The 15,692-nt window shown below is 52.3% G+C and overlaps 1 protein-coding gene across 1 annotated transcript; it reads left to right on the top strand.

Moving 5' to 3' along the window:
- Positions 1 to 5,606: 5,606 nt before the first annotated feature.
- Positions 5,607 to 13,549, top strand: LOC135326971 (olfactory receptor 14C36-like). Its single transcript, XM_064504612.1, has 2 exons — positions 5,607 to 6,107; positions 13,499 to 13,549. The coding sequence occupies exons 1-2, from the start codon at positions 5,607 to 5,609 to the stop codon at positions 13,547 to 13,549; spliced, it is 552 nt and encodes a 183-aa protein (XP_064360682.1).
- The last annotated feature ends 2,143 nt before the right edge of the window (positions 13,550 to 15,692 follow it).

Genomic DNA, 15,692 nt, shown 5'->3' with positions numbered 1-15,692 from the left:
TTTGAGTGTTTCTGAAGGAATAGCAGATCATCTTTGTGCCTTTGACATCCCTTGGAAGCATCAATCCTAGAGGAGCTTTGGCTTTCCTAACCACTTCCACACTTCCCTGGACAACATTTTAAAATCCCCCCTTTGCAGCCTCTCCCTGCTGCCCATTCCTGTGTGCTGCCTTTTTGTACTAGAGCTCAGTTGAGAGATCCGTGTTTAGCCAGCCTGTCTCCTGAGATGTCTATTTGTTCTCCTGAGTATCAGTACGGGCCATTCTTGAGCTTGAAGGATGCTGTCCTTAAAGACCTGCCAGTTTTCCTGAGCTCCTTTGCCTTTTAGAGCTGGCTTCCCATGGGATTCCTCAACCAGTCTCCCCAGTAGGCTCAGGTCTGCTCCTCTGACATCCAGAGTCTGGACTCTGCTACTCTTCTTCCTCGCTCCCCTCTGGAGCAGGAACTCCACTACCTCATGGCCACTGCAGGCAAGGCTGACACTGATTTTCATATGCCTGAACAGTTCCTTCTTGTTTGCAAGTTCCAGGCCCAGGAAAGTGTCACCCCTATTGATATATCTGGTTTAGCAGTGCTAAGAAGTTGTCCTCCACACCCCCCAGTATCCTCCTGGACTCTTGGCACCCTGCTGCAGTGCCTTCCCAGTGAATGTCAGGGAGATTAAAGTCCTCCCATAAGAACCAGGGTCTGTGATCCACAGACTTCCTCAGGTTGCTTAAAGGTGTTGCAGTTCTGTGACAGCTTGTGCATCTCCACTTCCTCTTGTTTGGGACCCAGGCTTTGTGCATTTGTGTATATTTGGGCTACAGAACCTCAGCTGTGGCACCAGGGCTGAGTGCAGACTTGCCATGGTGAAACCTGTTCCCATGAGCCAAAGACACTGTGTATGCAAAGGTCATACTTCAGAGCAGAGACGTGCTGGCGTAGAGAGCAGATGATGATGTAATGATGATAGGAGGCACCCACTAAGAGAGCAAATCCTGCAGTGCCCAAGGCCAGAGAGGAACAGAGCTGGGCCATGCAGCCATGGCAGGAAGGGTGTTTGGTGCCTGAGCTGACTCTGCCGCACCTTGGGGTCTGTGATGGAGGTGACTGGATCTCCAGGAAGGACAAGGTGCTACTGAGAAAGTCTCTAGGCCTGAACACCCTGTGAACCAGCTGTGCTGTGGCTGCATCATTAGCACAGACCCTGTTCATATAATCAGGGGGTGAGAAAAGCTTTAGGGAGAGGAGAAGTATATGGATTTGAGTGTAGGCATGTGTGTGGAGAACTTGGTGTGATGTGCCTTCCATCTTTGTAGCGTGCTTGAATGTAGGTGGGATGGACTTTGCCTAAAAGCAGTGCTGAGAATCCCTTGTTTGGGAACAGGTAGGAAACCCGAGATGCCCTGGGGCATTTGTCCAGCAGCCACTCCAGAGGGCATGATTTTCCTGTAGGTCCTGAGCTGTATCTGCTAGAAACATGGTGCTTGTACTGGACACCCCGTGCATGGGACATGGCCCTGCAGGCCTGTTGTCATTGCATTAAACCAAGTGTCTGCACTGAATTACATCAGCTGTTTGCCACATCAGGATCTGCATAGGTCTCAGCTTTATAGTGAGCAGAGCTCTTGCAGTAGTTGGCAGCTAGTGTCATTTTAGATGGCCCAGGAGATTCTCCACCTGGCAGCTGATGCCCCAGAAAGATGTGGGTCTCCTAGTTGTTACATCAGAGCAAGGAGATGGCTTTGACCCTTCCAATGTCAGAAACTGTTTGTGTATGAACAGCTGACTCCCACCCTCCCCCTCCTTTGATTACAACAGAAGCTTAGACAAGGAGCAGACAGCCATACTATGCACCCCAAAACTAGGGCAAGGGGAATGCCACCTCCTGTGAGTTTGTGGAGGGCACAAGAGGGAAACTGAATCGTACTCCATATTGGGAGCTTTTAAATCAGTATTTAACACCTAGCTTGACTCCTCTAAACCAATCGCTGAAACATGAGTAAATGAACTCCCTTCTTGTCCCTGTCCAGCTGTCCTGTCTTGTGAGATGGGAGCAGGCCCTTCCAGAGTGGGACATTTCCACCTCTTAGATAACCATCCTCTGATGCGAGAAGCTGCAATATTGGACTCAGTCTCTCTCCACTGTTTAGAGAGGGACCATTGGTGGTTATGTTAGGCTACTTCAGTGGACATTTCCCTTGGGTGACCCTGCTGCCTTTCAGGAACTGTCAACCCTGGAGTCCCAGGAACATCTTGAGGGTGCACAGGGTACAGAGAAAGTCACATCTTCAGCTGGGCCTCTGCTCCTGAGATGGATCTGCCTCCTGGGACTGCAGGAGCCCATGGCAACCTGGCAGGTGCTGCAGAGAGACAGCTCTGTCCAGGAGCAGCTCCTCTTAAAGGAGCAGCAAGACTCAGGGCACTGCCTGCAGGTGCCAGAATGAGATGAGCTGCTCAGAAATTAAAGACAGTGGGGAATAAGAGGATGGCTGAGAGCTCACTGTGAGCAGAAATCTTCACTGCCCTTGACACAGTAAGTCTCTGGCTGCAGGACAACGCTGCTGTGGTTCCTGGAGGTTTCTTCTGCAGCTGGCACCTTCCACAGCTGATAGGGTCTGTCAGGGTGGCTCTGCCAGCTTCTCCTGTTTGGAGCAGGTGGTGCTTTAGAGCAGAGATTCCCAGCCACACTGTCAGATTGACAGGGCATCATGACTATATTCTCCAGGGGATGGTGCAGGGGTGTGAAGCCAGGGAGTGCACCCAGATCTGCCCAAAGCTGCATTTCAGAGCAGTGTCCCTGTGCCCCAGGGTGCTGTGTGCCCAGGGCAGTGACTCTGCTGCCTGCGAGGGTCAGCACTCAGCCTGCCCAGGGAACTCCCTACGGTGCTGCAGGGAGAAGCTGTGGGTGGAAGGAGCAACCTGCATCAGGGCAGGTTCATTCTCCTGTTGAGAGGGTGCTGCATGGCTCAGGGCTGATCTCAGCTCCAGCTCACCCCCAGGACATTTTCTGAAGGGGACTTTTCCAGAGGAAGGTATATGCTGGTCATACCTGTGAAGGGCAGAGCTTTCCTTCCTCAGTCTGTGCTTAATCTCCCCATCTTTTGATAGGGCTGGAATGGAAACAGAGTTGCTCAGTTCAGGCAAGTAACTGCAACTCCTAAACTGTTTCACTGAGAGATCAAAAGGTCTGCAAGGAACCTCAGCAAATGCCCTAAGCCACCCCTCCGCCTACAAGCAGCACTACCATAATCATTCTTAGCCTCCTCAGGGTTGGTCCTAGCTGCTCCTTAGCACCCGCAAACCTGAAAGTATCTGCCCCTGGGACAGTGCCAGGCAGCAGCAGGATGGTGCATGAAAGAGAGGAAGCTTCTCACAGGAAAGGCTGTGGGAGGGTGGATGTGGGCAATTTCCTGACAGCCTCTCAATGCAGATGCCTTCCCCTGAGCCAGCCCCTGTGTCTCCTCTGCCACCCAGCAGAGCCTCTGCCCTCCAGGCTACAGGATCCAGGGCAGGAGACACCTCCTTTGCAGTCCAGCCTCCAGGAGAGCAGATGTGCATTTCTCCTATACGTGCCCACTTTACCACTGCCTGACAGAGTGACTGAGAGCAAAACCTCCTCTGCAGGGGATGTGCACAGCTGGGTAAGATGCAGGCTTTCCTGCATGCCCATGTGGAGGTGTTTGCATGGGAGCGAGGGGTGCAAGACCCCTCCTAGCCTGTGGGTCTTTGGGCCATGCAGTCTGTAGGGCTGGGGAATGCGCCAAGTCTCCCTAAGGAGACATCCTCTTTTGGGCAATTCACTAACCCAAACACTTTTGCCACTCAGGATTCTCTAGGAATGGAAAAAGCCAAGGATTTCTATCCCTTCGATAGATGTGCCCCATGTGTGGTGAGAAACTGCCCCTCTGCTGCAGCCCTTCTTCTGGAGAATGGGTGTTGTGAAGAGGTTGCAGACCCCTTCCCCATTATGCGTAGGCTTAATCGGAGAGAGCATGTGGACACAGAGTTTGCCTGTACCCCCTGCCCCGCCAGCCCCTATTGTGGCTGCAGATGTGGTGCAGATGGTAAACTGATGTGAGGATGGGATCTATCTTAGTGGAACGGGGACCTCTGCAATGGTCCTGTAACCCCTGCCTTCATGTGCCTATTTTCCTCCCTTGCACCGAAAGGCAGCTGGGGGTGATTGATTCAGATACAGACACCTCTGTTCAGAAAGGTGAAAGAGGAGGAGACGAATTCCGGCTAGGGTTCTTCTCTTCCAGAAGCTGATGGGCTGGATGCTAATGTCATCTCTCCCTGCAGGACTTGGAGAGTATTCCCACGGGGTCACTGCTTGAAATCCCCCTCACTCAGCTCAGGGCATCCATCCCCAGAAACTGCCCCCCCACCCCACCCCCAAATACATGTTGCTGTTTGCTATCTCCATGCACCCAGTGTGGCAGAGCACATGGTGAGAGCTAAGGAGCTGGAGTTACAGATGAGTTTCAGATATGAAAAACTGGTTTTGTTCTGGAGTCATACTTGTGGTTTGGCTGGGTACCAGGGCTACGCTTGTGTGCACACCCAGAGCACTTTGGTCATTAGCTCCTTGCCTGGCCTGAGAATTTCCTGGCCAGTTGTCTGCACAGATGAGAGAACAGGTTGTCATGAGAGAATGGACCCCCTTGAAACTAGGTGATTGACTGGACCTAGGCAACTAAATATTTGACTGGTAGTTATGGCAGCCCTGCAGGTGGGAATTTCTGAAGGTTCTAGACATTCCTCCATGGCAAAAGTGGTTAGATTGTGCATAGTTAAGATATTTGTACATAGTCCATACAAAGTTTTCCTACAGTAATTGTCACATACTCTGAGGTTAAGGTGTGTCAATAGCAATGAATTATGCATGTGCTGGGTGGTCACGTGGGTCCCCAGCCAACGGGAGTAGAAGTGAGCCAAACAGGGGTGCAGGAGTCTCACCTAATCCCGCTGACAGCCCTGCAAGGACACTTTGTCACTGCACGATGACTGACCATCCCGTTTTGATTCTGAGTGTCTGTGTAACAAGCAGGGCTGACTCCTCTGGAGCCCATGGACAGGGGACCCTGATCCTCATGGCAGACTCTGAAAGCACAGACAAAAGCACAAGTAAAGGAGGTCAAGGAAGGTCCTCCTGGCAAGGAGAAAGGACATGTGGGGAGTGGCTGTGAGAAATGCCGTGGGTTTTGTTCAAAGTCGGTCCTAATTTGTCAATATCTTTTCCTCTCTCGACAGTCCTCCAAAGCCCAGAGGAAGCAAGTATCCAACAGCAGCTCCCTGAACGAGTTCCTGCTCCTGGGGTTTGCAGACAAATGGGAGCTGCAGCTCATGGACTTCTCACTCTTCCTGGGCATCTACCTGGCTGCCCTCCTGGGCAACGGCCTCATCATCACAGCCATAGCCTGTGACCACCGCCTCCACACCCCCATGTACTTCTTCCTCCTCAACCTCTCCCTCCTCGACCTTGGCTCCATCTCCACCACTGTCCCCAAATCCATGGCCAATTCCCTGAGGGACACCAGGGCCATTTCCTACTCAGCATGTGCTACCCAAGCCTTTTTGTTTGTCTTCTTTATGTCAGCAGAGTATTCTCTCCTTACAGTCATGGCCTATGACCGCTTTCTTGCCATCTGCAGACCCCTGCACTACGGGACCCTTATGGGCAGCAGAGCTTGTGTCAAAATGGCAGCAGCTGCCTGTGCCAGTGGGTTTATCAATGCTGTGCTGCACACTGGGAACACATTTTCAATACCACTTTGCCAAGGCAACACAGTGGACCAGTTCTTCTGTGAGGTCCCCCAGATCCTCAAGCTCTCCTGCTCAGATGCCTACCTCAGGGAAACTGGAGTTCTTGTGGTTAGTGTTTGTTTAGTCTTTGGGTGTTTCATTTTCATTGTGCTGTCCTATGTGCAGATCTTCACTGCTGTGCTGAGGATCCCCTCTGAGCAGGGCCGGCACAAAGCCTTTTCCATGTGCCTCCCGCACCTGGCCGTGGTCTCCCTGTTTGTCAGCACTGACATGTTTGCCTACCTGAAGCCCCCCTCTGTCTCCTCCACATCTCTGGATCTGGTGGTGGCTGTTCTGTACTCGGTGGTGCCTCCAGCAGTGAACCCCCTCATCTACAGCATGAGGAAGAAGGAGCTCAAGGAGGCACTGAAGAAACTGATTCAGCTGGTACCAGTTCAGCAGCTATAAGTTGCCCATCCCTCTTTGTAAGTGCCTTGAATTTATCTCAGACAACTCTTGTGCTTTGGGCATTGTATCTGTGATAATCATGTTTGTACAGAAGTGTTTGAATTCATCCCACTTCTCCAGCAGCAGGAACCCAGCCTGTCTGACCCAGAGGCCTTCTGTGAATGTGTCTGTCACTGTGTCAGAGCTGGCCTGTCTCTAATAAAAGGGGATTTCTTCAGTGCTGTGCTTGAAAGTTGGTTTCTTCTTCCAAAGCTGGAGCCAAGAATTCACTCAAGGGCTTTCACCCTGGAAGGCACTGTTGCTTTCTGGGGGCTCTCCATGGACTCAAGGTGATGAGCTCATGGGGTGCTGTGTTAGGGAATGAGGGCTGCATTCAGCTCTCACTTGTGGGTGCCCAGTGCTCCTGGAGGTGCTGAATGGTCAAGCGGTGTCCGCCTGGGACTGTCTGCCCTATGACAGGGCTGGTGACAGACGCCCACAGCAGGAACCCAGCAGGCAAAGGGAAGGGAGCCTGGAGAGTGGTCCATGTCACCTTCAATGGGCTGGTTCTGGGGACACACCTGAACACAGCCTCAGCCATTTGAAATGTCCTGTGATTGCTCAGAGCATCATCCACACCACAGACCCCTTGGTAGGGGGTTGTCAGGTGCAATGATGCCCATCCAGCTGGGTCTGCTTCCCACCCCAACCACCATGGCCAATGTAGACCCCTGGGGCTCCACAGCCCGCTCCCTCTGCAGAGCAGCACCGCCAGCCCAGGGCCCTGCGTGGAGCTTGGAGGAGGCTCCAGGAATGGCTGAGCAGCCAGCACTGATGCACTCCCTGGGGACAGGCTCTCTGGGGAGCAGGGACCTCCTTGGAGAAGAGGAAAGGAGCAATTGTGCCCTTGAAAGGAAGGAAAAAATAGAGACATCTGTTTCTCTGTGTGTCAACTAAGGGCAGGCTGCTGTGTGGCTGGAGCAGCAGGAGCTGCCTGAGGAGCCCCAGGGCAGCGACTCTCATGCCGTCCTGGAGAGAGGGGCTGGCACGGGGGGCTGCAGGCAGCCTGGGGGTAGGGAATGTCCTTGGCACAAGATAAGGGACACCGAGTGTCCCTGCCCTCTGTCTGCTTGTGCCACTGGGGCCAGTCCCAGCTGGGAGGCTGATGGGGCTGATGGCACACACACAGCCCTGCCCTCCGTAGATGTCATGCCTGCAGGGGGGCTGGGGCAGTGGTGCGAGTGTCACTGCGCTGCACAAACTCCATCCATGACCCCTTGCTGCAGCCCCCACTGTCCCCTGCCCCGATGACCTGCCAGCACCCTGCACTGCCCCATCTCCCATCCCCTCTCCTCACACCACAGGGACCAGCGGTGCACCAGGAGTGGGAACAGCCCCTCAGCCACTGCCTGGCCCCTGGCCCTCCCACCTCTCCCCATGCCAGGCCTCCAGCCCCATCCAGGCAGTGGGTCCGGCCTCACCCCCCAGCTCCCAGCCTGGCAGGGCCATCACTGCCCATGGCCCGGCCCCCCAGCCCGCTCCTGCTGCACCCACACTCCCTCTTGAGGAGGCTGGAGCTGCCCCAGGGCAGGGCACCAGGGCTGGGATGGGGCTTGGGGTGATGGGGAGTGTGGGGGTTAATGGGTCAGGGTGAGCAGCCCCACTTGGGGCCCTCTGGCTGTTCTGGGAGGGATGAGGCCATCAGACCAGTCAGACTCCAGGTGCTGCTTTGACACCAGCTCCATGCCGGGAATGTCGGGGTTTCCTCCCTTTGCAGGGGAAGGGTCGGCAGTGGAGACCTCGTCTGGGCCCGGTCCAGACCCAGGCTGTGTCCCACATCACAGGCGGAGGGGGACAAGGGAGTGTGGGGCTGGCAAAGGGCTCTCTCCGTCATCTGCTGGTGGGCAGCCTGTGGGAGAGGCAAAGCCTGTCAGAGCAGTTCAGGTGGGAAGGGACCTCCAGAGGTCTCTAGTCCAACCTCCCATGCAAAGCAGGCCAGGTTAGAGCAGGTCACTCCGGGCTGTGTCCCAGTAAGCTTTAATCATCTCCAGGAGTGGAGATCCCACAACTGCCCTGGACCCTTGGTCCAGTCTTTGACCACCCTCATGAGGAAACCTCTTTTGCTTGTACTGAGCTGCAGTTTCTTAGGTTACTGAGGGAGCTGGTGGACATCATTGCTAGGCTGCTCACAATCCTCTTCCATAGGTCATGGCCATCAGGGAAGTTCCTGAGGACTGGAAAACAGCAAAATTTAGCATCTGTCTTCAGGAAGGGACAAGAAAGAGAATCTGGGGAATGACAGGCTGGTCAGTCACCTCTGTCCCTGGGAAGCAGATCGTTCTGTGAGCTCGTTCCAGCCACATGAAGGTGTTGGGATCAGCCAGCATGAAGTCATCGAGGGCAAATTGTGCCTGACCAATCTGACTACCTTCTGTGATGGGATGACTGGCTGTGTGGGCGAGGGGAGTGCAGTGCATGCTGTACACCTTGAATTTAGGAAGGCCTTTGACATGGTCTTCCATGACATCTTTGTAGCCAAACTGGGGAGAGGTGGGATGGAGGAGTAAGCAAAGGAGGGTGTGGGGAATGAGCTGGAGGCCGCCTGGCTCAACAAGTGGAGCGATATAAAGTCCAGCTGACTAATGGTTACCAGGGATGTTCTTCAGCAGTCAGTACTGAGAGTGGTATGATCAATGGCCCAGGTACTGCAAACATTTTAAAACAACCTGAAAAATGGCATTTCCGTTTGCCGGTTGCCAAGTGGCTGGAGCCAAATGTGCCCAGACTTGCTCAAGGGGGAGAGTTTCACGGGGACTTCTGCTTTACTTTACCTCTAACAGCATGGCCAGGATTATGATTTTTTAGTGACAGAACATGTTTTTACAAGTCTAGCTTTTTTAATTAAAGCATTAGGACAAACTCTCAAGCACACCAGTCAGGGGAGGGGAAAAAAAAAAGAAAAGAAAGCCCCAAACTCCCCCTCCCATTGTCTTCAGTGGCTGCAGGATGAAGCCTGAGTTTGGTTTTAAAGAGAGGACTGATATTAGGACTGAATGTCCTGAGGGTGACCATAAACTATTTGATGCCTTCTGTGCTTTTCAGCAATATTTCTTCTGGTCCCACCTCAGTCTACAATGCCCTTGGTTTTTTCCTCTGCCTAATCAGACTTGTGGAGAAAGAACTGAGTCCAGGGAAATGCCATGCTGATAATCTGGAGAGCTTGGGGAGACCACTGAAAAAGTAAGTGTGGCTGAGAGCTCACAGCAAAGGCCTGGAAAAGCCAAGTGGCAGTGACCCTCCTGAGGTGCCAAGGATCCCAATTCCTGAGCCATGGGGCTGGCTACGGCCTCCTTGGATTATTCACGACATGGGCTCATGACACACACCCCAGAGTCAAATAAATTTCTGTGGGAGAACAGGAGGAAGAAAGCAGAAATGAATTAAAAGAGGGGGAATACAGGCCAGGAGTCCCACCAGTAAACATCTCCAAGCACAGGTGGATTTTAGCCCCGCTCTGGCAAGGGCGTTTTTCCACAACCAGCAGCACCTGGGGGATGGAGGGTCTTTTCCTGATAGCACTCCCGGCATGCAGGGCATCAGGATTTGAGACAGCCCTGGCAGCCAAGGGGCAGTTTCTGGACACTCAGACAAAGATTTCAATCAAGGACCTTAAAGTCCTGGGTACCTGAAGACTACGAGATGCCTCATCTAATGTTGGGCTCTCCCGAGCCAGAGTCTCTTGCTCTCTCAGAGGATCAACCACAAGGTGCCTTTCCCTGGGGGTCAATACCTGCTCGGCCCTGGGCTGCTTAGCTGCCCACGAGACTGTGTCACTGTCTTGGTGACAAGGGACCTGAGTCACATCACAGCCACCATTGAACAGCCCCCAGAAGCAGATCCTGTGACATCTGACCTGGACAAGACCTGCTGTGTTTCTCTGCCTTTTTTCCCTGAACCTGGAATTTTCTTTTTAGCTACTTAGCACTGGGGTGAAGTCTCGGCTCCTGGAGCAGCAGGGAAGGCACCAGTGACTGCCAGCCACGAGACTCAGAATTTCATTCTGTTGAACCAAACCAAGTCCCCAAGGTCCTCCCTGCAGCCAGCTGGATGGGCACAGGTGGGACCTGGCCCTTCCTATTCCTCCCAAATATGTCGTTGAAGTAAGCGCAGGAAGAGCAGGCGTGGAGCGATCCCTGCGGCACTGTAGTGCCTGTGGCTGTGCTAACGGCCCTGCAAACACTTGCTGCGCCAGGGGCTTGGGGACAGGCAGCCAGCAATGCCTTTGGGACTGCATCAGGACCATGCCCTCTGTGGGGCGAGGAGACCTCTGGCTCTTGTCACCCCTTTGGAGAGCAGCTGGCCCCTGAGAGGAGTGGGGGGAGGAGGGACAGGTCCCAAGGCTCACAAGGGGAAGGTGCTGACACGTGCCAGGGGCCAGGACACTGCTACCTCCTCAGCCCTCTCCCAGCTCCTGGGAAGCCACTGCAGAAGCAAGCAAATCCTGGAGAACAACCTTCCCCACGTTCCTGGGACCAATGACAGGGTCACTTCCGTGTGAGAACATGACATGCCAGCAGCAGGGACATGGCTGGCGTTTGTACTTCTGAGGTCACTTCTGCCTGAGTACCCAATAGCCCAGAAGCAGGAACATGGCTTAGATACATATGGTGAGGTCACTTCTCTCTCAGAAGCTGATTGGCCTACAGCAGGTTTGTGGTCGATGTAGATTATTTGTAGGTCTCCTCTGCGTCTGCTGCTCAGAGGCCAGGAACAGGCTTATGGCATCGATGCTAATCGTGCGGTTGTTTCTGCAGCAGCACCTGCTGTGCCAGAAGCAGAGAGAAGACTGAAGTTTGTGCTTGTGAGGTCCCTTCTGCCTGAGTACCTCATAGGCCAGCAGCAGGCACATGGGTGGGGTATGTGCTTGTGACACCACTCCTGCCTGAGTGCTGATAGGCCAGCAGTGGGCACAGCTTTGATTTGGATTGGGAGGTCACTTATTTCTCTGGAGCTCATTGGTCAGCAGGAGGCTCTTGGCTCATGTAGGTAGTTGTGATGTCACCTCTGTCTCTGGTGGTGATAGGCCAGAAACAGCTTTATGGCTTGGATGTTGCTTGTGATGCCACTTCTGCCTGAGTACCCCAAAGGCCAGCAGCAGGCGCATGGCTTGGACCTTGGTTGTGAGGTCACTGCTGCCTGAGTACCCGATAGGCCAAAAGTGAGGACATGGCTCTGATGCTGTTTGTGAGGTCACTTCCTTCTCTCTACATGGGAGAAGCAAGCATGAAGATGAAACTCGGTCCTAGGGTTCCAATGAAGTACATTGTTTTTACTGATCACCTGGAAGGACCGAGCCTCCACCAAAAAATCCACAGGCTATCAGGTCATGTTGATTTAAAATACAGTACTCCTTAAATGACTCAAAACCAAAGAAATGTGTCATCTATCCCTTTAGATAAAAAAAGAAAAAAAAGAGAAAAACCTATATGGGTTTGTGCAGCCATCTTTGCCCTTCCAACTTCCAGGATTGTTAAAACAACAGGGAATTGTGTAGTAGAAACAGCATAGGAAAAAGCTTGAAACAATGCCTACGTTTGTTATCTTTAGGTCCCTAAGCTTATGTTAATCTTTTGATATTTCGATGTGGAAGTCATTTAAACCCACAGCTGAGAAGTGAGTTGTGCCACTTGTTTTTCTCAATTTCTCTTACTGTGCTGGTCAGGAAATCCGCTGACCTACTGATCTCAGTTATGTCTCTAGGACCTTTGGCTCTTTGAGCCAGCAAAGGTCCTGCAGTGCTGTGCTGGCAAAAAGCAATGCTGTCCACAGATGTATCTCATAACACTACAGTGAGATCACTAGAAAGTTTATTTGCGTTGTGGATTAGAAGACAAGACATGAGGAAAGACTAAACCATTGGAATGGCTGAAATAACAAAAATAAGTATAATATACGTATCGGTGATAATGCTGTAATTTTACCTATCCAACAATAAAAGCAGGGGGAAGGGTGAAAAAAAAGAAGAAAACCATCAACACCTCTGTCTTCCTTGGTAACTTTATTTTCAAACTTCTTGTTTTCTGATTATTGTTCTAGAAACGGTGATTGCCACCCAGCATGGTACAGGCCAGGGCTCTAAATGGTGGAGAGGCAGCATACAGGCAAAGGTCTCCCCTGGAGACTGCAGGAACACGTGCTCTGGAGAAGCTGGCAGCTCTGGCAACCCTGGGCCTGTCAGCTCTGTTCGTTAGCACCACATCCCCTGAAGAAGGATGCACGCAGGGACCTTTGCCCTTCTTTAATCTCATGGGATTCATTGACTCAAGTGAGGTAGGTGGAACTCATGGTAAGGAGGTGGCCTGGTTTTAAACAGTGAGGAGGTTGCTGGCAGCTCAGGGAGATGAAGACGCTGCTCATAAACCTCTCTCCATGGTAAGAGCTCCAGCTGGTCTTAGTGAGATTCAGACCGTGGTTTTCATCTCCTAAGACTCTGTAGCTCCCAGGAGCTGGCTCTGCATCAGCCTGACTGCAGCTCACGCTCTTCTTCTAATCTCCTCCTTTTTTTTCTGTAATAGTATGATGCAACTGATTTTGTTATATTTTGTAGAAAGAAATGTGTTGAGAGTTGTGTCCTCCAGGTCACTGATGAATGTGTTAAACAGGACGGATCCCAGTAGAGACCCCTGCGTACTCCACTTGTCACCAGCTTCCAGGCAAAGCACAACTCATCCACAAAAACCCTCTGAGTGTGATCATCCAACCAGCTTTTTACCCATCCAGTTGTCTACCCAGTGTATTGTAACACATACTTGTATACAAGAAAACAATGTGAGATAGTGTAAAACACCTTGCTAAAATCGTGGTAAATAACATCCACTGCTCTCCTCTCCTCGGCAAGTACAGAGAAGGCAATCAGGTTGCTCAGGAATGATTTGTCCTCGGTATATCCATGCTGACTGCTCCCAGGCACCTTCTTCTCCTTCATGTGCTCAGAAATGTGATGTGAGAGGACTGACTCCATGAAACACTGCTCACCAAAGTGAGGCTGAACGGCCTGCAGCTCCCTAGGTTGTCCCTGTGGCTTCTTTTGAAGATGGGCACAACATACTCCTTTTTCTGGTCAATGAGACCTCCCCCGATCTCCATAACCTTTCAAAGATGGTAGAGACTGGCCTTGTTGTGATAGCGGCCAGCCCTCTCAATGTCCTCAGGTGCAGCCCATCCAGTCCCATAGACTTGTACAGTTGAGGTCTTGCAAGTCATGCCTCACTCAACTCTCTTCCACCTTTTGTTGTTGTTGTTGTTGTTGTTTTTTCCTTTAGAGTCCTGACTCTCGGCACAATGGCATGGGAGACCTTCTTGGTGAAGACTGAAGCCAAGAAGGCCCTGAGCTCCTCAGACCTACCTGCAGCTGCTCTTACTAGATTCCCTGTCCAATCCAGCAGTGAGTCAACATTTTCCTTGTTACTCTTTTACTCTAACTGAAGCAGTAGCAGCTTTTCATCATGCCCTTGATGTCCCTGCAAGTGTCAATCCTAGGGGAGCTTTGACTTCCCTAACACCATCCCTGATTCACCAGACAGTATTTCTGAATTCCTGCTTTGCTGCCTCTCCCTCCATTCGCTTCCTGCACGCTGCCTTATATATATATAGCCTGAGAGCTGAGGTATGAAAGGAGCTTCCCACTAAGAGGGAAAACTCTGCAGTGCTCAAGGCCAGGGAGAAACAGAGCTGGGCTGTGCAGGAATGCCAGGAGAGGGGTTTGCTGCCTGAGCTGACTCTGCAGCACCTTGGGGCCTGTGGCAGAGGTGAACCAATCTCCAGGAAGGACAAGGTGCCATTGAAGTAAGTCCCTGGGCCTGTGCAGCCTGTGATCCAGCCACTCTGAGGTCATCATTAGCCCAGTCCCTGTTCATAACATCCAGGCGTGAGAAGAGGTTCAGGAGGAGGAGAGCAAGAAGGGCTTGAGAGTGCAGAGACTAGAGTGGAGACTTTGGTGTGCTCTGCCTCCCATTTACACAGCCCACTTGCATGTGGACAGTACAGACTGTGCCTAAAGGCAGAGGAAGGAGTCATTTGTTTGGGCACAGGTAAGAAACCGGAGATGCCCTGGGGCACTTGCCCAGCACCACTGCCAAAAGCCATGGCTTTCCGGTGGGTCCCATGCTGTATCTGCTAGAAAAATGCAGTTGTGCTGGACACCCCAGGCATCTGACATGGCCCTGCCAGCGTATTTCTCTGCCATTAAATCCAGAGTCTGCACTGAATTACATTAGGATTTTGCCCTGCAGGGATCCCCATGTGTCTTGACTTCACAGGGAGTGGTGGTCTAGCAGTATTAGGCATCTGGGGTCATTTGAGATGGCCAAGGAAATACCCCACCTGGCCCCCACCTGGTGTTCTAGGAGGATCCTGCTCATAGTTGCTCCATCAGAGCAAGCAGACACTGGCCCATGTCTTCAACCACCTCTGTCTCTTCTAATGCTCCAAAGTGCTTGTTTATGGGCAACTGACTCCCACCCTCCATCTCCAGTGATTACAGTGGGAGCTTAGACAAGCAGCTTGCATGCAGACACCTGTGTTGTGCTCACTTCAGCTTGGGCGAGGGGAATCCCATCTCCCGTGTGCTTGTGCAGTTCACAGGAGTTTGCTGAATCCTACTCCAGCCCAGGGGCTTCTAAGCTGGCATAAGATGCCTAGACTAACTCATCTGAATCAATATCTGAACCATGTGTCAGTGAGCTCCCTTTTTGTCCCCATCTAGGTGTCCTGCCTAGTTAAGAGATGAGAATAGGGCCTTCCAGAGTGGGACGTTTCCACCTCTCACAGGCAACCATCCTCTGATGAGACAAAATGCAATGCTGCAATGGGTTTCTGTCTTCTGTTTAGACAAGGAGCATAGGTGAGTATTTTGGCATGGGGTTTTTTCTGCGCCCTGTGCACACCTTGCCACTTTTCCTTGCACATCTTCAGCATGTTTCTATTGTCTGAACCCTTGAGCTCCTCTGCCCTGCAGAGCTGCCTCCCTTTGCGCATCCCATGGAAAAGCTCCATACAGCTGAGCTTCATCTGCACACAAAGGGCATCCTTCCTCCTCGCCTTCCCTCCTGGTCTCTCCTGAAGAATTTGTAGCCATCAGTTGCAGCTCTGTCATTGTGCAAGCTGTCCCTCCATGTCTCAGCAGCTACTCCAACAATGCCACACTTCTGTGACAGCACACAGAGCTGCAGCTCCTCTTGCCTGTTCCCCAGGCTGAGGGCATTTGTACACACTGGAGCTGCAGCACCTCAGCTGTGGCACCAGGCCCCAGTGCAGCCTTATGACAGGGAAACCTGCTACTGAGTGCCCAGGACGTCACATATGCAAAGGCTTTGCTTCACAGCAGAGACGTGCTGGAGTGGGTGGCTCATGGCAATGGGATGCTGAAAGAAGGTGCTGATGAAGAGAGCAAACCCTGCAGTCCCCAAAGCCAGAGGGAAACCCAGCTGGGCCATGCAGCCCAACTAGGAGAGGGGT

This window comes from Dromaius novaehollandiae, unplaced genomic scaffold (assembly GCF_036370855.1).
Source record: "Dromaius novaehollandiae isolate bDroNov1 unplaced genomic scaffold, bDroNov1.hap1 HAP1_SCAFFOLD_41, whole genome shotgun sequence".
NCBI lineage: Eukaryota > Metazoa > Chordata > Aves > Casuariiformes > Dromaiidae > Dromaius > Dromaius novaehollandiae.
The sequence above is the reverse complement of the archived record's forward strand: the minus strand, read 5'-3'. Positions and strand labels throughout refer to the sequence as shown.

Excerpts from the sequence above, each read along its gene's own strand:
- LOC135326971 (XM_064504612.1), top strand. The coding sequence starts at position 5,607 with ATGGCCTATGACCGCTTTCTTGCCATCTGCAGACCCCTGCACTACGGG. Across the intron at positions 6,108-13,498 it reads ACTCGGTGGTGCCTCCAGCA|AGTCCTGACTCTCGGCACAA; the intron begins GTGAACCCCCTC and ends TTTTTCCTTTAG.